At 38.5% G+C, this 20,662-nt stretch overlaps 2 protein-coding genes across 8 annotated transcripts; one reads left to right on the forward strand and one right to left on the reverse strand.

Annotated features, from left to right (window-relative positions):
• Positions 1-1,190: 1,190 nt before the first annotated feature.
• Positions 1,191-4,853, forward strand: LOC148864339 (uncharacterized). Of its 3 annotated transcripts, XM_088978014.1 has the most exons (7): positions 1,191-1,660; positions 2,386-2,568; positions 2,693-2,828; positions 3,107-3,224; positions 3,326-3,362; positions 3,567-3,828; positions 3,952-4,853. In XM_088978014.1, the coding sequence occupies exons 2-7, from the start codon at positions 2,386-2,388 to the stop codon at positions 4,032-4,034; spliced, it is 819 nt and encodes a 272-aa protein (XP_088834140.1). In that variant the 5' UTR covers positions 1,191-1,660; the 3' UTR covers positions 4,035-4,853. The 3 variants fall into 3 exon arrangements, with proteins under 3 accessions (XP_088834140.1, XP_088834141.1, XP_088834139.1); XM_088978015.1 differs by lacking the exon at positions 1,191-1,660 and having other exon boundaries at positions 1,936-2,568; positions 3,570-3,828; XM_088978013.1 differs by lacking the exon at positions 1,191-1,660 and having other exon boundaries at positions 1,979-2,568.
• On the reverse strand, positions 3,545-19,749 carry LOC148864340 (polyadenylate-binding protein-interacting protein 12-like). Of its 5 annotated transcripts, XR_016109900.1 has the most exons (12): positions 18,671-19,749; positions 18,420-18,530; positions 18,243-18,287; positions 18,077-18,149; positions 17,852-17,964; positions 17,384-17,443; positions 17,247-17,294; positions 17,072-17,140; positions 7,071-7,132; positions 6,816-6,945; positions 5,051-5,246; positions 3,545-4,030 (listed from the first exon to the last, which is right to left on the reverse strand). XR_016109900.1 is itself a non-coding variant. In XM_088978012.1 (10 exons), the coding sequence occupies exons 1-10, from the start codon at positions 19,334-19,336 to the stop codon at positions 6,888-6,890; spliced, it is 1,305 nt and encodes a 434-aa protein (XP_088834138.1). In that variant the 5' UTR covers positions 19,337-19,749; the 3' UTR covers positions 6,535-6,887. The 5 variants fall into 5 exon arrangements, 1 of the variants encoding a protein (XP_088834138.1); XR_016109898.1 differs by lacking the exons at positions 3,545-4,030; positions 5,051-5,246 and adding an exon at positions 6,007-6,222; XR_016109897.1 differs by lacking the exons at positions 3,545-4,030; positions 5,051-5,246 and adding an exon at positions 6,007-6,293.
• Between the last annotated feature and the right edge of the window lie 913 nt (positions 19,750-20,662).

Below are 20,662 nucleotides of genomic sequence, written 5' to 3' on the forward strand. Positions count from 1 at the left end.
CCATCTGGCATGTTTATCGGCAATGGATATTCATGTTGTTTTTTTTTTTTTTTATAATTTTTGGATGTCGCTCTTTATAGTTACCGTCATCCATCATTTGTACAACTATGGAATCTAGCCTTATCCCAACCACATGGGGTTAGTTACATAAATCCTCTTTCATCATTCCATTCTATTCATATATATCATATATATCATATATATTATATATTCTTTCCCCAAGTCCTTTTTCAGTCTGTCCCTAACAAGAGTTAGTCCTTGAACTTGTAACAGACAGATTCCAATGTGTGCATATGATCACACCATCTCACTCTAATTTTTCTAATTTTATCACCTATTTAACCTATTCTTAATTTCTTTTGTATGGCATGTGCCACAGTTGGTTTCCTTATTCCAAACTTACAACAAAATAGATTGAGATGGTCATATGTGCTGTAGATGGTCTTCTACTTTTGTTTTCATCTACAACAAAACAAAACAAGCCCTAATCACCTCATACAGCACATGATTTTTGATGCAACATGTTAACATTGGTTGCTTTTAGTTGACTGGGAGTTTGTTTTTTTTTTTTTTTGCTCTCAATAATTCTAGATAAAAATTTTAGGTTCTAAATATAATTACATTGCATTAATCAATAATTGTTTATGCGATATGTATTTTAGTTTTTGTGATAATAATAATTTTAAGATAAACTCAAATTTGTACAATACAAACACATAAAAAATAATACAAATACAAATATTTGTACTTCTTGGTGAAGGTTAAGATTCCATCACCAAGAAGGCGGACTTTAGCAAGACCCCTTTTTTCCTGTGGATTGTGGAAGGGAGACAGCGCGGCGAAGTAGCCGCCACGAGAGCCGACAAAGGGAGGTGAGAATTGAGAAAACGAGAGAGAGAGAGGGAGAGAGGTTTGACCGATCTCTCGACAGTCCAAAGCCGTTGTGCGGTAGCGACAGTCATGATTCAGTTGCAGGTTTTTTTAATAACACTACTGGATTGGATCTGCTTCTCACTGAAGGCGCCTAACAAGCGCCTCACGATATATTCTACTGGAAACATCTTCCGTACTTTTAAGTTATTATTCACGAGATGTTCCCGATGCACGATGAATGTGCATGAAGCGTCCGAGTGCGAGTAGCAGATCCCGTCTCTAATCCAATGGAGTTGATTGGTCCCTCCCCTCCCCCGCTTTTCCATTTCAATTTATTATTATTATTATTATTATTATTATTATTAAAAAACAATTTTTTTTAATTTCCTTTCTTCTTTTGCTAATTGTTTACGTTTTGAGTTTCAGATTTGTTTCCTTTTCCATTTATAATTTCTAATTTTTATTCATTAACTTAAATTATGATTATTTCTTCTGTTATGTCGAGAGAGGAGAGGAGAGGAGATTTTGGAGGTCGAGCCGAGAAGAGGAAAAGAAGTCTCAGCGTTTTGCTTTTGTTTCTTTGCCTGCTCCCATTCAACATACAACCTCCTGCTCCCGCCTGCACTTTCGGTTACGAGAATTGCAGCAGCTGCAGCCTGCAGGGCGAAGGAAGCAGAGAGATAGACAGAGAGAGAGAGAGAGGACGAGGGTGGGGTGGCATTGCATTGAACAAGGAATAGAGACAAGACGCGAGAGAGAGAGAGAGAAGAAAGAAGGACGGGTCAAGGTATCAGTTCTGTTCTCAACTCATACTATTATAATAATATTATATTAAACCAAACAAAAGATGGATAGAGCGAAAAGAAAGGTTGAATACAGCGAAGCAGATATTATTCAGACGGAGGAGCCTATAAAGAAAAGTTGAGCTTTGATATGTAGAATACATATGGATAAAAGAAAGCAGAGAAATCGATCTAAATTTTCTCATTGGACATACTATGCCACTGTTTTCGTGGGTGCCCACTGCAGCTTTTTGTATCTACTATTTCTCTCTCTCTCTCTCTCTCTCTCTTGATTATAAATAATTATTCCGCTTCTCCTCCACAGTTTTCCTTTTGATGCTTTGATTTCTTTTCTTTTGCATCTCTTCCTTTCCACCCTCACCAGTAATGATTTTCTCGTTACGGGTATCGCTGTTGAGGAATCTGAGAGGGTCTGATTTTGGAAAAGTAGTAGCAGGAGGAGCAGCAGAAGAAGAGAAAGGAGAACGAGAGTTGATCATAGATCTTCTTGGGGTCGATTGACTGATATATATATTTTCTGATCAAAAAGCAAATTTGGGGTTGTGGGTTTTTAGTCTTGTTGTACTGTATTCTTCTGGTTTTATTGCTTTTTCTTTTTTCGGTTGTTGCTGGGTGGATTGCATTGTTTATTGGTTGGAGCTCTATTATCATCCCTCTTCATTTTTTTACTTCCTTCCTCCTCATGTCTCAACAACAAAGACAATTCCAGATGGTTGGCGGCAAAAATGCTGGGCAGTTCGGAGATACAACGTACACAAAGATCTTCGTTGGTGGGTTGGCTTGGGAGACTCAGCGAGAAACGATGAGACATTATTTTGAGCAGTTTGGGGAGATCCAAGAAGCTGTGGTTATCACCGATAAGAACACAGGAAGATCCAAGGGATACGGTTTTGTAAGTGTGAAGAAAAGTCTCTCGCTAATGGCAATATGGCATTCAATTCTGTTTTTCACACCTTTTATGATTTTAACCAATAACAGATATATTAGAGTACTGTGGGCTCTTGATTTCTAATTAGGTGACGTTCAAGGATCCGGATGCCGCAACGAGGGCTTGTCAGAATCCATCCCCAGTGATCGATGGAAGGAGAACTAACTGCAATCTCGCGTCTCTTGGTGCACATCGGAATCACCCATCCACCCCTCAACAACATGGTCTGTGCCGTATCTATTTCCTTTGAATCAATTTTCGTTTATTTTTTATATCTGTTTTGCAGATTAATCATCAATCAACTGCTAGTCTTAGTTTCTCTCTCCTTGCTTTGAGCAGATGTATTGAATTCAAATTCCCAAATGCACTAGTTATATCTCAATCTTCATCAACGTTTTCGATCTAGATATTCATCTGAAACTAATGGATCACAAAATGAATTGTAAAGGGCATTAACATGCACTTTCTTTTTCTCCTTTCTTTTATAAAACAAAAATTGTAGGTATGGGGAGATTCAGACCAGTTCCGGGATCGATTGCTCCGCCCGCTTATCATGGCTCGTCTTCCACGTATTTCCATCAACCCACCGCTCAGTACGCATTTCCTTATCCTACTTACGGGTAAACAGAAGAAGAGTTTTGCCTTCTATTTCTCTCTCTTAGTCTCTTTATTCTGCATTTCATCCTCTTGTTAATAATTTCCCTTCTTCATCCTTCATCAGGTATTCAGGTCATTCACAAGAAGGCATGTACCCCATGGTTGGTATTTCCCTACTGTAAAGTGTAAACATTATCCTAGATTAATTAAATGAGGTTGTTGAATGCACGTGCATGCATGTGTTATGTATGTATGTATGTCAACGATATCACAGTGCACGCATGATGCATGTACGCAGACAATACATTACATGTACATTCATATCACTGCAATGCTGAGTTGAAATTTCTGGCATTGATACGCAGCAGAACTATTACAGTGTATATGGGGAGCAGCAGTTTTCGCCATACTACGTTGCTACTGCTGTGGCGTCGGGGGCTCCTGCTATCTTCCATAATTTCTATCCATTGTACACCCAACAACATGGTAGCAGCAGTCAAGCTCAAGGACAGAGTTTTGGGATTCATTATCCCCAGATGATGCCTCATTACCCATATTTGCCTCAGCATTATGGTGGTGGTGGCGCCGCCTCAGCAGCTGCTTCTGCAATCACAACCACAACCACCGGTCCAACTTCTAAACCCAGCTTTGTGTCTGATTCAATTCAACTTCTAATTAATTCTCGTTTTATCCATCCAAACTCAATTTCCAGTGGTGTCGATAATAACAAATGAGACCACAATGCAACAGGTTCGACGACAATTACGGTAGGAGCGGCGCCGGCAATGACAGGTTCCAGTGCTTCACAAGCCGCTGAGGCAACGACCCCCTAGCAGAATACGTCATCAGCTTAGTCCTTTTTTTTTAGTTAACGAAGAGGATACTGCAATTTTGTTCCGTCACTCTTGACAGGATTCATTTAACATGGGAAAAAAGAAGGGACCAAGTTTTGTAGATTACCCGGTGGAGAGAAGAGAAACAGCATCAGGAATTCTTTTTATTCAGACGAATTCCTGGATGGTATTATTGGTATTGCCATTTATTTGCCAGATAAGAAGAAAAATAGCGGCAGTCTTGTCAATTAGAGAGGAGAGAGAGAGAGAGAGCTCTGCCAGTGCCAGCCATGGTATCAATAGCGTAGTCATTAGGATTTGGTAAGGTGGTATAGAGAGAGAGTCTTGGTCGTTTAGGATAAAAGGTCACATCTGTTTCTGTATTAGTCAAGAAAGAAAAACGAGGTCGAAACGAAATATTGACTTCGGATTCGACCTAGTGTTTTTTTTTTTTTTTTTGAAATGATTCGACCTAGTGTGTTGATACTGATTTTTTAGACTGATTCGTATTGTCTCGGAATGCACGGGGCTTCCGATGATGATAACAAACCACTTTTCTTTTATGCTTTAGTTAGCAGCAATTGGCCCGAAAGATTGGTTTTTTTATGTCTTCGATCGGACCACCACTGTCTGCCGACATTGATTTGTCAAGAAGAAAAACCAACTCATGATAGATTGGCTTTTTTCTACTTGTAATTTTGCTTCTCTTTTATTTGTTTGTCCATCCATCATTCAGAATATTTGTTTTTTTTTTTTTTGTTGGGTAGAAAATGAAAATCATCATTCAGATTTCAGAGTTGAGGTAATAAGTTCCATTAATGAGAGGCATTGCATAAATAGTGCCTCTGTCTCTTTTTTCAGCTATCCTCTCTCTCTCTCTCTTCTTTTTTTTCCTTTCATCTATAATAATTTACTTGAGACTTTTACTGTCCTTCATCTGTGTTGTCACCTTTTTTGATGAGCTTGTTAGAGATATGTATGGAATCCAAGGCAGGAGGGGGGGTAGAGGGTGATACCTTTTTTCCTGCTGTGTCAAAGTCAAAAGTCAAGCATGCGGGTCTGCATCAGTCGCTGTTTCAAAATCTTGGAATTTGATGCGAGGTTGTGGAGAAGTTTCCTGTAAAAAGAAACTGGTGGAACAACGAATCCGAGGGGGAGATTGGCTTTCGTCCAAGACCAAGACAAACTTTTTTTCGTTGTTTCGTGTGAAAGCTGAAGATAGAGATATAAACAATTAGAGATGGTATGGATAGACAGAGAAGCTGACAAGGTTACAGAAAGGCCGTTCAAAGGCACACGCCACAAAGTATATAATTTAGTAAAACGACGACTGGCAATTTGTCTTTAAGGAATTATGGTTGGGAGAAGATCTAAGAACCATGACACATCATCGTCATCATCATCACAAAACGGCATAGAAATCCCAAAACTTTTGCTCCTTCAATTAAGCCTGTTATCTGCTACGGCAACTAATCCTTTTTTTATTATTTTTTGCTTCATGAGTCTACTATAAACCCCTACCCCCAAACCTAGGTGAAGGCGAGATTCTTTCCCAAGTCTGTTCTTGAACCAGTCAAAGAACTTACTGAGCCAGCTGGCACCTTCATCTGCAACCAATCTCACTATTTTTATTATTTTATATTACTAAGAAGGTGAAATCATTGCTAAGCAGAGCTAAAGGAGAAACCATAAACCTTCTTTTAAGCATATAGCTTATAGGTAACCTATCACTCCCACGGTAATTCTTATTTCATTTTTGTATAAAGAAAAGATAAACCTACCTCCCTTACAATTTTATTTGCATAGCTTATTATGCCATGTGCTTTACATCTCAAAACCCGGCCCCAATCTGGCAAAGTCCACAACTCACCCAGGAAAGAAAGAAGCACAAGCTTTAACCTTTGCAGAGTGCAGGCAGGGCATTAATAAAGGACCAACCTGATGATAAATTGGTTTACAGAACGAACGAGTGAAGAAACATATACTCATTTCATGAAAGTGGAGCGTTTGTACGAAATAAGCGGTTCATCATAACCTTACAATCCCAGGGTCACACACAGAATGAATTGCCGAGTCACGATATATGAAAAGGAAAGAAAAATGAGACAAGATCCACATATTGAGGCAAATGCGTGCCTCAACCTCAAGTCATCTTCAATAGCAATCTGTCCGTTCACACCCTCTCTGCCTGGGAACAACCGAACAAGCATGCGCCCAAGGACACTCAAATTACTCCTTTTTCTGATTCTGAATCCACAACTGAAAAAAAAAAAAAAAAAAAAACACTGCCACTACAGCATCAAACCTCTAAAACCTTGAGTCCCAAAGATAGCTGGAAATTGAGCCACCAAGGTTGGGAGAAATATCTAGTTTTAAGTGGTAGATGAGACATGGCATTTGTAAGACTCCATCAGCGAAGAATGAATACAATTGTCCCCAGACTAATGAAACTAGAACCTTTTGTTAGTACTAGCGCTGAAATCACTAAATTGCTTATAAGTTGCAGCTAAAATGTACCAAAGAGACCTTCATTAAACCCATCTTCCTAAGTACTTCAAAAGGGGTAAAAGTTAGAAACATTCTGAGAGTACTCATTTTTGGGATATGCCCTACAGGCTACAGTTGTTCATCTTAATGTGCACTGATGAATAAACTCTTTGGAAGCCTCGAAGTTCCATCCAACTCTACATGAACAAACTTTACCCCCTATGGATAATAAAGAACCCAGACTAGATGCCAAGGACAAAACTATAAATTAAACCTCCAGACCATAATAACTACCTGTATATATGTGTACGTATACTTTGATATCAACGTAGGAGTAACAATCATTCTGGACACGCTCAAAATAATTCAGTGCATGGATGGGCGAGGAGCACGAGGCCGAACTGGCGTCTTTGATGGACTTACCCTGAATGCACATTACACAAGCGACATTAAGGCAACTTTTACAAACAACCCATGTCACAATTAGTTGACAACTTGAGTTATAAACAGTAGCCAAAGAACCACCATGAGGAAGAACAGGAAACAGACCTTATTGGCAAAGATCCCAACACTGCACCACTACAGTTGAGGGCAGCAATTGCACTTTCAGCCTGCAATTCAGGTAATGAAGAATCAGAAGTTATCAATCATGATGAGCATTAAATTCAGAACTTCTAAAACCAGACAGTACATAAACAGTATGCTTACAGAAAAGACAGCTTTTTTGTAATGTAATTAGTTTTATGGGGATCTGTAATTACAAGGAGAGTGATTAATTATGGTAAACTTCATATTTTGGCTTAGATATGAGACAATGATATGGGTGAGAGAGTGGTCGTATGATAAAGTCACCCTCCTGCCTTAGATCTCTATTTTATTGTTTTTTCTTGCCTATAGATTGACAAGTATAACAAGAGTTGTTTATAGGGAGCCTTCTTTTCTTCCATCAAGAAACTACTTGTGTAATATGGTAAATCACTTCTGAGAAAAAATCTTCAGTTATACCATACCCATATTAACTGTCCTGTAGTAGGTGGATCCTACACCTTGTTTAAGTCCATCTTTATATGGATTTCATACTACCAAAAAAAAAGATTTATCCAAATTTTATAAATTATCAAAAATTTCAAGGGAAGGAAACTAAAGCAAACAGAACCACAAAGGCATGGATTCTGCAGTATGAAATTAGTGCAGAATAAAAATGTAAAAAAAAAGAAAAAATCAAATATAAAATATAAAAGGACAAAAATCAAAAAGAAATTACTAGAAAAAAAATTCACCCCCAGGTCTCAACCCCCCCCCCCCCAATTACTCCCTTCCTTACCCCAGCCCTGACAAGATTATCAGCAAAAGGATTAAGATAATCTTAGGACCCAAATGAACAAGTAGACCCAAATTGCTGCCCAGCCAAATGAACAAGTAGACCCAAATTGCTGCCCAGAAAGGCAGAAATCTGTGCTACCTCAATTTGATGGCGCCCCCTATCAGATGGCCCAGGTTGCCCAAGGAGCAGCCATCAAAACAAAAACAACTAAACTTAGAAGGACCTAGTCCTACCTCTTCTCCTGGCTTTACATGAAAAGATCATAGAATGTTTATAAAGTGATTGGTTTAGTCAACAAGATGCCTTTAAACTCGTAAATATTCATTATCTAATAAGACACCCTAATGTTCAACTATTGACCAAATCAACTAGCTCTCCGTAGGTCCCAAGATATGTTGTTAAATATTCTGGAATTCTTTTTCATCCCAGAAGCCCCAACATTAGCATCAAGTATACCTCACATGACCCTGCATCTTGTTGGGAACTGCAGTCCTGCAAGAGAATAAAAATTTCCAAGAATCTTCAGAGATTATCCTACATGGTGACCAGATAAAAATATGATCCAAGATCTGATAAACAAATTGGCAGCAGAAGAAGTCACTAATTCTCCCCTCTTCTGGGCCATGATACACAAATTTAGCAAGAATTCAATGAAAAAGCTCCCAAATAGGGGTTTCTCCAAATCACCTTGTAGGGAATGTTCACAGGACCATTCGATTCAACAAGAGGATTAGTAGAGCTAGACTAAATGCCCTTGGGGTCCATATCTTGATCAAGGGAATCGCATCTTTCATTGATGACATAGTTGCTATCTGTAAGGCCCCTAGAAAATCTAAAACCCCCCAGGTCACCTCCATTCTCTTGTAAACAGTCTCATCAAATAAAACATTTTAACATCCATGAGTTCCCTCATGAATTGCCCTTTTCCTTTTCTCAAATCAGTAGGGGCAATAACATATCATAATCAACAGTTTGTCATAACTCATAACAGAAGGTAACAATCAAAAATTAATAATAATAACAGTAACAGAAGGTAGCTTTGGTGTAGTAATCCCCAGTTTATGAAGAATGAAATCATCATGTAACCCCACTAACATAGACATTAAGACCTGAACCATAAGAACCTAGAATTCTCATATCTTATGTGTCATTTTACCAAAATCTAGGACCACACGTTAAGATTGACACAGAAAATGCATGCTTAGACACAGCTTGAAATAAACTATCAGAACCATCAAACATCATTCAAGCCCCAACAAGTAAATGAAATCTGTAGTTCCCCAAAGACAAACTCAACAAGCCCCTTTAGTTAGGATGTTAATGTTATTAGAGGCACTGATGGAGTGCAGAGTCTTTCCAATGGAAATGCAATTCTATTGCAGTAAACCTTGAGGTTGTCTCCTGAAGTCTTGCAGAAGAGTATATCAGCACAGCCTCAGATGAAGCTCAGAGATACCAATGTATACAATTTGCCTATTTACAGCTTTACCTACAAGATAGCAGTCTTATATGTGCACCAGCACAAAAATCTAAATAATCAATCTTCTTAAATAAAAATGGCCTAATATATTTTCTAGTGTTCATGGTGATCCTCTAAAGGTGGATCAAGAAATATCATTTGACAGCTTGTTCCAACAAGTTCTTTCTAGCTAATAAGTGTCATCGACAACCTCCACATGTATCTCAGTTGATGATTCATTCAATTTGCAAGATGTTCTCATCAGATGTTCCAGGAAGTTATTTATGAAATGGAAGAAATGTTTGTCATTTTTGCTCAATCCAAGCACTCTATCGCAAAACATTCGATGGAGAAAATAAACCATGCCAAATCAATTCCAAAATTAAACGATACGGGTTCAAGACTTCAAGTAGATGCTTGCATCTGATTTTCCATCCTTTTCTTTATAAGATGAGTCAAATGTTTTGGATGTTTAACCCCAAGAATTCTAAAGAATTGCATGAGAAAAATTTACACTTTTCACTTTTCAGAGTCTCTGAAAAAATAAGAGCATTTGTGTAGGGGTATTCTTCCAAGGTTTGATAACTGTCAATTTTACTATTTTGCCCTTGAAAATAGACCCAACTCATTAAGCTCCCACTCCCCATTCCTCTTCTTTCCCCCCTCAATACCTTCTCTTCTAATCCCATCTTCTCCACTTTCCTCTCCCCCGACTTCAACTCCACCCCAATTCTCCTCCCAAGCACTCAACTTTGGCTCAGCAGCCACCCATGCCGAGAAGCTTGAAGAAGACATCCATCCCCTTGAGAAGCAACTCCACTCCGATGTCCTTTCCCACCAGATGACCTCCTCTCCCAACTTTCCTCCTTCAAGGACCTTATGCTCTCTCTGTCATTTCATACCTTCAGTCCTCTGTTTGCCACATCCACCAGGAGATCGCCAATCCACACCGTCAATTTTGCCTCAAGATCACCCAGCTCTCCAACATTCACCACACTGTCAAGCTCTTGCAGCCCACCATCAGGGTTCTTCAATTGTCAAAGAAATTGAAGGACTTGAAGGAAGTTTTCACCTCCGAGCCCGAGAAATTGGACCTATCCAAGGCCACTCATTTGCACCAGGAGATCCAGACCTTATGTGAGGAGAAAGTCCATTATATGGATTCTTCGTTTGTTGGCTCTGACAAAGCCCCGATTGTTGATGTCTAAGAAAGCCCTAGTCATCCTTTTCCAATCTATAGGATGTTATGATTGAAATAGAATCAGAAGTGGTGAACAAAAAACCCAAAATCTCACCTGAGATGTTGTCCTCCAATCACCTATGTCATCTCTGTTTCGTCTGCGAACTAGGGATGCAAAGTCTCTATCGCCCTTTGGCTCGAAATGGAGATTACAACAAGGGCAACCAATGTCAATATTAAATTTGTCAATGGGTATTAGGGTCATTTTGACATGTCTGAAATGCCTCTGATTGCATTCCATGATGGGACAATGTCTAACTACTTCAGCTCTTCTTTGGTTATTCAAATGCATAGTAAGAGGCAGAACACAAATGATCATTGCATCTGAAAAGCAACTTTTTCAGACATAAGAGGCCGAGATACAGTTTATCAAACATGGCCTTAGTACCTCCTTCATGCTATCTCCAACAAAGGCATTTTCCATTCTAATGTTTGCCACTATAAAGATCACAAGATAAATCCCATCAAGTACAAAGATCTCTGCAATTTAGAATGGATATGGCCATCAAGGGTTTGTTGAGTTGAAGTATACAGAGATCACTCCAATGATTTTGAATTAAAAATAAAGAACAAAAACAGTGAAAACTTCCATCTAACTGCAAATTTGATCCATAAACGTCAAACTTACAGGAACAAAGCAATAATAGGTACAAGACACCTGATGACTATAGGGGGAAATCATCCCTAATAAAGAAGCTTAAGCCCAATAAATTTGAGGAACCACAGTTGAGTCTTGATAAACATTCAAGAAAACTTATGTTTCCATGATCTCTTAGACATAATACCTTAAGTAGTCCTAGCATTCAGCAAGAAGAATTTCCACAGTGCAACTAGACCACAAGGAATAAGTAGTCCCCACTAAGTGGAAGTTGATAGGACAAACTTAAGTTAACCTTTTTTTATATTTAACTGACAACTTTATTGATTATAAAAAAAAAAAAAAGAATGAGAAACATTCATAATTGCCTTGCAGTCCCTCAAACCTCTACTCCCAATCCACACTTTCCATGTTACATTATATTCATATGTAGTTTTCTTTAGTCATCCCCCAATACACCTGTTTACCCCCTTGTTTTGCAAGTGAGTCAGTCAATGCTTTTTGCGATCTACATACCCTGTGAATTTAGATGACCATCTTCCTTAATGCATGGATAGTTTCTCTCAAGGTGTATCAGTACTGCCATGTTTATTGATTATCTTTCCGTGCCAGCTCAATGTGTTCTTGGAATCTCCTTCCACCACCAAGTTTCTCTCATATTCAACCTCTTCCCTAATCTTAGTCCATGTAAAACTGCTATCATCTATTCATCTCAGCTCTTGTGGAATCCCAAAAGCCAATAGGTTCTGCAAATAATGATAATACAACCCGACTATCTCTAAAGACTCCTCCAATTCCTAACAACCTTGGGTTGCCCATGCTGCACCCATCAAAATTGAGCTTTATTCGATCAGTATCCAGTGGGTTCCATTCATTATGCAAGGTAGGTTATGAAGAGGAATACTGTGCTGTAACTTGCCACCCTCCAATGATGTCATCCATTGAGTAGGGTCTGAAGTTAACAAAATATTAATTTCAGCAATCATCTGAGAAAGCTTGTCACAATCTTGGGTGTAGCACCCAAATCAAGAAACATGCTCGTGAAATCTGGGCCATATTTTGTAACCAATGGCCTTTTACACAAACTAACTCTGGAAGGAAGAAAATGGGAGGGGGGATTTGGTGATTCAATGTTGTAGTGACAACGTTTGATTGAATGCCCTCACAACAATGAAACATATAAAGAAGAAGCCAAATGTCAAAGATTTTTGCCTGATATGTAATCAAAAAAATTGTATTTATATTTAAGAGAGAGAATAACAATATACGAAAAAGTTAAAGCCGAGACTTTTACAGTATATGCCCCTCTACATCCAAGACAAAACGTCATTTAATATATCTGCCAATCAACCCTTTAAACACTTTAAGGACATGGACCCAATCCATCAAAAAACAATAGGCTGACATGCGAAAGGCTGTGGCACAAGGTAATAGTAAGCATTCATGGGTAAGGCTGGGATGCAAAAGTTGCTCCCCACACTTCCTCAGCTACTCTGTGGAAAGCAATTCATGTTGCTTACCCAATCTTTCTTAATTCCGTCAGGTTCAATATGGGAAGGGTGACAATTCATTTCTAGGAATTCATCCAAAAAAAAATATTTGCTTCTGAGAGGATTTACGGTCAGGGCAATTTCTTCTTAAGGACCTTTTTCCTCATCCTTTGGATATTTCTCAGTTTAAAGGGGAACACATATCCAAAATAGGAATACCTTCTCCAAATGGTTTAAATTGGAACCTCAGGTTCAGAAGAGGCTTGAAGGATTCTGAGTGTTCTTCTTTGATACACTTACTTGATACCTTAAGGCAGGTCTCGCTGGATTCCTCCCTTGAGGATTCCAGAATTTGGACGATTTCTCCAGATGGCCTCTTTGCTTGTTCCTCCTTCAAGTCCCTTGCCTCATCTAACCATCAAGGGGTGAACTTCCCAATGAAAGAAATTTGGAGTAAGCCTATTCCACTCAAATTTCAAGCTTTCTGCTGGGAATTTTTTCTTGGTAAGGTAATTGCAGAAAAGAAGGCCTTCTATGTGCCTTTTATGTAGGGATAGTGGTGAGACCCTATCCCATTTACTAATCCCCTGTCCCTTTGTGTTTAAAACCTGGGAGTTTTTCAACTCTCTCTTCAGGTGCAGATGGGCCCCCCAGCCCCCCTCAAGACGTGGTTGGCCTATTCAATCCTAACTTCTTAAGGCAACCAAAGAAACAGGGGAAAGTGCTTTGAAGAGCCACTAAGGCAGCAATTTGCTGGGTGGTGTGGGAAGAGAGGAATAGTCTTCTTGGAGAAGAGCATAACATTGGAGGAAGTGATAGACAGCATAAAAATAAAGGTAGCCTTTACTTTCTCAGTAACTGACTTCTCAAGGGCCTGGGCAGAAATAGCACAATCATCAAGAATAAAAGACAGTGTGTATGGAGTGGAAACTCCCAACAGATAAAAAGGTAAAATTTTTATCTCGTGGGAATGGGGAGGGGGGATTGTTGCAATGTTTTCAGGGCCAACTGGTTTAGGAAACTCTTTGAAGATTGAACTGTTGGATCTGTTGCAAGGTCATAGACTAGCTGAACAAATGAGATTTAGAGTGACTGCGATGGAAGGAGACTCACAAGTGGTCATCTCATGGGAAAAATCAAACAGGTGTATCCCTTGGACCCTTCAGCACATACTAAGAGAAGTGGAAAAGATAGTAAGAAAATTAGAGGTTGAACTCAAATGGATTAGGAGTGCAAATGGCTTAGATAATTCCTTAGCAAAACAAGGGGTTATGAAGCAGCAATTGTTTTGAGCATCTTTGCAGCTTGGATTATGAAGGGATTGACACTCTGATCAATCAAGTTGTATTAATCACCCCTATTTTCCAATTTCATTTAATAAAATAAATCTAGTTTTGCTGATTAAAAAAATAGGCATCAAGATGCAGCCAAACTAATGGCTTATAAGATTCTTCAAAAATTCTGCTATTTCACCCCTCTCAAACTTCACAACATATAGAAAAAAGGGACCATAGACCGCAATTAAAAGGAATAAATTAATCACAAATTCCCCAAATGATTTGTTTCTTGTACAAACCAAAAGAAAAAAAAAAGAAAAAAATAAAACCTCTAAATGATCCACCCATAGGACAACAATTTCCAAATATACCCTACGTTTTACATAATCTATGGTGAACATTTTACCAAGAAAAACCAGCCACACAAAAGCATCCTGATGTAGGACCGGTAGAGAAATGACTGAGTTGGGAAAGGAGCAAAACTAATGATAAAAGAATTGAGTTGGGAAGAATCAATGTTAAGCTGGAAACTGACCACAAGGGCCTCAGCTTACTTGGCAGTTGGCACCTACCCTACAAAAGCCAAGCTGCCCAGATGTTTAGGCTTATAGACCAACTTCAATTGAACCAAGTGACTTTTTTATCAGTTTAGCCAAGTAGAATTTTCCTTTTTCACCCCATCTATTCCATAGGAAATATTGTTGAATCTTCAACCCCATCCTTAGGCAAATAGCCCCCTTATCAGTTAACCTTGGTGATGGGAAAAAGAAGAAATTGTCAGAAGGAAAGATTAGACAGGTACTTTACTCACTATGATTTTATTACCAAACAGGGATATTTCTATAATACAATACTTTTATTTGATAATGATATAGGATGCCCTAGTTGAGTGGGTGAGAACTCTCTTCTCTCCTCTCTTCTCCACTTCCTATTCTAAACTCACTTCATTTGGTATTACTCATAGTCCCATTACCGCTCACACATTGCACAATAAAACAAGTCACAGATTGTCAGCAACAACGGCTCAACCATTCCTGTACTCAAATATTCATGCCCATGCAAATGATGGATAAGGATCAAATCATCAAATATTACAAGATGAGCAGACACTCTAACCTGGAAAATGACAATTAAGAATTCTAAGCAAGGTCCAAAGTATCGATACGATACGAGTTTCGGTCGTATCGTATTGGTACTTAGAAACGGCCGAAACTCTTTTTTCTTTTAGTTTTTTTTTCAAATTTTGGTTTTTTAAGAAGCTTTTAGCATGCTTTTTATTATTAAAAAAATTGGGGGTCCAAAACACCTGGAAACAGGCGTTTCAGACTGTATCTTTTTCAAAAGATACGATACGATACGCCCCGTATCAGACATATCGTATCGATACTTTGAACCATGATTCTAAGTGGACCGTATTGCATTCATTAATGGGGCACCTTCCTGGCAACTAGATTCCTTGCTGTTCTTGTAATAGAAGATCATCAAATCATTGTCAAGTGGATAAGAAAGGAAGCTTCTTGAGCTCTCTACAACGGAGATTGCATTTGGACCTTTTGCCTAGAGTCCTAGACAATAAGTTGGGTTCAGTGTTTCTCCAGCTGAAAGACTGAGATAAATTCCACCAGTTCAGAAACCCTAACCCTAGAAGAGCTGCAAGAAGGGCCTGCTTAAGTCGAAGAACCACACAGCTCAAACTCAGTCCTACAAGGCCCATATGAATGGGATCAAGAAGCCCAGGAGACACACACTTCCACCAAGGGGATGGATCCGAAGTTGTTGAGGAACCAAAGGTACAAGAGGAAGCACAACAAGAAGAACAGGGGATCAGGGAGCGAGGGTGAATGGTAAACACAGAGCCATGGAGGCGCGAGGTTACTTTAATTAGAGTTGCTTTAAAAATCTAGGTTTCTATTTCTTATAAACATCCCCCCCAGAAAGATGGTTTCATGGTGATAGAAGATAGAATCTCCTTTTTCTATTGGTTACATTTGACTTGCAAGTAGTATTGATAACCTTAATGTTGATTTTTATTGAAGTGATAAAAAAAGACTGAGCTAAATTCCCTAACAAAAAAAAAACATGAAGGGGAAGAGAACTTACAAGAGTAAGAAGCCATTTGGTAATGATTGAAGTCAATGAACTGAATACCTTATTGCTTTGTATTTTAGTGAATAAGTCATAAGTAGGTTGTGAGCTGCTTAATAGATTGACAACATGTCGGGTTAATTATTTTGCCCCTAAATGCATCATTATATGACTATTTTCTTCACTAAAAGACAAAGCAATAATCAATCCAGTCCAGCAACTTTGTGTTATCAAACAGACCCTAGCTTTGCACCTTAAAATGAATAATGACTTAACAAGAAATCACAGAATTTATGGATGCCAATATTTAATTTCTTGAAATGGATTATTTCCATCTAGAACTAAGATTTTGCACTGATCAGTGACCAATGAGACATCCAAGTTAGGTCTTAGCATAATATTTATTCTACGATATGGTTTCAAATTCCAAACCCTTTATATTGTCTTTAATCCTCCCTACTTCTGTACAATATTCTTATCAGAGTGTTGTCTCTTAAAACCTTAACAATCTAATTAATTTTATCTTGTCTCACTGGTTGGAGTTGTTGCATTAACTCTTCAAACTGGTTGAACCATTGAAGTGGCTACAACAAACTCACATCAGATGCCAGAACTTGACAGAAGTTGCTTCAATTTTGAAGTCTAAACATGGAAATTTATAAAGAAAGGATAGAGCAGCCCACAGCCTTTTCAAGGACAGAGACCAAAAGGATATACCTTACATTTGTATCATTTTTTATAGGTGTGGCACCAGTTTTTCTTTCTTTTTGCTTATCCATCAGATTTTTTTTTATCAATTATCCATCAGAAATATTGGAGTTATCCCCACAAAGAATCATTCCTCTAGCATCCAGAGAGGAAAAATCATGTGCACAAATGCTGTCATTTTGTGGAGTGTTTGAAATGAAAGGAAATCCAAAATGTTCAACTACAAAAAGCTTTTAAGGCCCTGTGAATATAAAAGTATATAAAAAAATAGCAGAAATGTCTTATGTCAGACACCATGGCCAAGTTTCACTGAAGCCAGCACAATATGTTTAAAGAATTTAGGATAGAGAAAGAACATGAAGAAATTACCATTACAAACTCAACAAAAGCAATACGGGTAGAATGGTGATAGTCTCCTAGCAGTCTCAAACGATAAACCTGCATGCAAAAGATGCAACCCATAAACTCTCTTTTTTCCAAACATGGATCCAATAATTCAAAATGAAATAGAAGCTTTGTGTTTGATGGAATAGCAGCTACAGACCTCTCCACAAATTGATTCAAAGAAGAGTTTGACATCTGCTTGAGAAACCTATACCAAATTAACAACGGACTTAGGAAAGAGCCTACCAGTTCATGCATTATATCACATTTTAAAATGAAATAGAAATTCCAAATTACCTTCTTATCAATATTTGTACAATAAATAGTTCTTGCACACATTTCACGTTCATCTTCAGACTGTAGGCCAGAAAGCATGATCACCAAGAAATTAGAAAAAACGGAACCCAGAAAGAGTAAGGCATGACTTGGGACTGCTGAAATAGGTACTGGAAGCAGAATGCAGAACATTTCAAACTTAGAAATGGCTTAAATTCAGCAGTGTTTTTGATATATCATCAAATTTATAAGTGTAAAATAATCACTCTTAGGCCTGTGTATTCTCAGTAATTAAGTAGGACTCTAGTTGCTAAAATACTCAATAGCAAATATTTTAATTTAGAACCATTTCAGCATTCTACTTTCAACTCTTATTTCAGAAGTTATTAAACGCCACCTTAGCTCTTAAATTCAGAAATATGAAAATTTTAATGAAGCATTATCATTGTAAAGAAACATATAAGTAACCACAGTTGCAGACTTCCTCACCCTTGGCAGGAATGTCGGGTTAACAGGTGCAATTGCAGTCTTTGAGGGCAGCACCCTAACTGGGTAGTATCCAAGCATAGTCCCTGCCAGACTCAATGCAGCCCTTGCACCCTCTGAGTTGTCACATGACCAAGAAGCAAACAACCGTTGATTCAGAATAGGAAACAAAATAAGAAGTTGATCAAGAAGGTAAACCAAATAGCATACTGAGTTCATGAAGTTTACCCTCGTCAGTAAACTCAATGAAAGCAAAACGAAGAACGGAATTAGGATCACCACATACACGGCAGTCAACGATCTTCAGCCCACGAAAGAGGAAGCTATTAAGAGATAAGTCACCATCGCCAGAGCAAAGCGCAGTTTAGAGTAACAAAAAACGAACTTGAGTTACCTGTCCACAGTTTATAAAAAGGGCGGCGAGCTGCTCTTCAGTCACCTAGACACCAAATACAAAATATTTTAAGTAAAGTATTAAGCGACAGGCATTATATATAATAAAAAAATAAACCGAAGGGGGCGGGAAAGGAAAGAAAAATGGAAACCTCACGAAGCTAATGTAATTGCTTACCTGCTGATCAATGTCAGATACATATACAGTCCTCCTAATTACTTCTTCTCGCTGTGCCATACTTGTTCTGCTGTTCACTCTCCGTTTCCCTTGATTATAGTTATTCTTTTTCTAAACCGAGAGAAACCAATTAAAGAAAAATGAGATTTAATAAAAGTAGAATGGGACAAAAGAGACATGCACAGAAGGGAGAGATAAAAAAGAAAAAGAAAGGACGCAAAGAAATCGAGAGAAAGCAGTTTTGATCCTACCCTTCTAGTGGTATTTCCGTTGACATTGCCATTTCCAGTGTTATTATGCACCAAAAAGTTGTTAGCATGAAGGCCACCTCCTGATCCATGGTTAACGAGGGAAGGAGGAACAAATTCTTCAGCCATGGGGTTTAACTTGGAAAGGAGCTCCTCTAAGTCCCTGATATCCCGCTTGTAACTCTCACCAACCTCTCCGTTCCTCTGCAAATCGGCGCCATTCGATCGCTGATGAGCCTGCACGAACCCAGATTTTCCTGGCGCACCATGCTGCGCCGTCATCGCTCCCCCTACTTGCATGTTCTGCGCAGCTTTCTTAGGCACCTGGTCAAGGTTGTGCTGAACCTGTGACAGCTGTGCCTTGTGGTTGCTAACATGCGCCGATGGAGTTGTTCCTCTGTGCTGAGTCTGCTGTTGTTGCTGATGTTGCTGTTGAAACTGATGAATCTTCATATGGTACGGCTGATCGTGTGGCCTTAAAATTGGATTATTGTTGTTACTACTGTTTTGATGTAAATTAGGATCGACCATTCTCGTGCCTAAATGATTCTGCTTTGGTTGATCTAGATCGTTCGGTACATGCGAATCCGGCCCGACAGCTTCAAAATTCCGGGTGGAAGAACCAACATTAATCCCCAAATCAACACCAGCATTCTCTGCAACCGCCATGACCGGGACTTTGCTGCGACTTTTTGCAACCTATTTGCTTATTGATCGATCGATAGATGAAGAAATCTGCTATAAAAAGCAGAAAATGTCCTCCAAATTACATCTGTAAATGAGGGTTTATCTGCTTCTCTAAATCGTCTCTATTGATCGAAAAGGAGACTTCCTCGAGATCGGTTTGCAGAAAACGAAAGGCGAGAAAGAAGAAAATATAGAAAAAACACGGAAGGAAATGGAAAATAAAAAAGAAGATAGGAAAACTTTTCTCTATTTATTATTATTTTTTTCCGGGAAAAATAAGGAAGGGAGAAGTTGTTCTCTTTTCCGGACCTTGTTTCGGTAGACTTTACGACCTAAATTTTTCCCGAAAACCTATAATTGTAAAGCGGGCCGGCACGGCATAGCCCGCCAGCGGTGAACGGGCCGTGCTTCCCTCTCCTGCAATAAGCTGGGGATCGGCCCGGTACGGCCCACGGCGCGAGCCCATGCAGGCCAATGGTGTGTTGGGCTGGGCCGTGGGCCTGGGCCAAGCAAGCTGCAAGTCGTGCTGTGGGCTCGAACTGTGTCCAGTTGGGCCATGGGCCAGGCTTGGCCTAGGATGGACCGGGGCAATTTGTTTTTTTTATTAAATAAAATTAAAATACTTAATTTTCCTTTGGGAACAATTGAACAAATTGAAAATTAAAAATTCTAACAAATAAATGAAAAAAATACTTAATAAAATACAAAATGTCAAATGGACAACAAATTAGAAAAAAAATAGAAATTTTATTTCATTGAAATTTGAAACTTTAACAATATAGTGGTCAAAAAATACTTAACAAAATGGAATAAAATATAAAAAATATAATACAATTACAATTTAAAAATTATATTGTTGAAAAAATAACAAATAATTTAAATAAAAATATAAAATTGAATAACAAAATTTACAATAATTTTAAAAAATGTACAAAATTATTAAGTATACGAACAAAATATTGTCTTCATCATTTTTCTTCAAGTTCCACCTCCATCTCCATCTTAAGTTTGATCATCTACTTCAAATGAATCATCAGGGGTATTGACATGCCTTCATTTGTCTTGTAATCTATCATCAACATCTAGCCAATCTTTAAAGTAAATACACATCTCCAGACTTTCATCATCTATACAACTTCTCTTGTCATCCAATACCTTAGTACATGCACTACTAAAACAAGACTCAGATGGAACTATAGATATCGAAGGGGTTAGTAGATCACGTGCGACAAGGATTGGATAATTTTTTTCATGTCCACTCCACCATGCAAAATATATCAAAATTATTCATTCCTTTCGGGTTGAAGG

The sequence above is a fragment of the Nelumbo lutea genome, chromosome 3 (genome assembly GCF_056320005.1).
Source record: "Nelumbo lutea isolate HS-2025 chromosome 3, American lotus-T2T, whole genome shotgun sequence".
NCBI lineage: Eukaryota > Viridiplantae > Streptophyta > Magnoliopsida > Proteales > Nelumbonaceae > Nelumbo > Nelumbo lutea.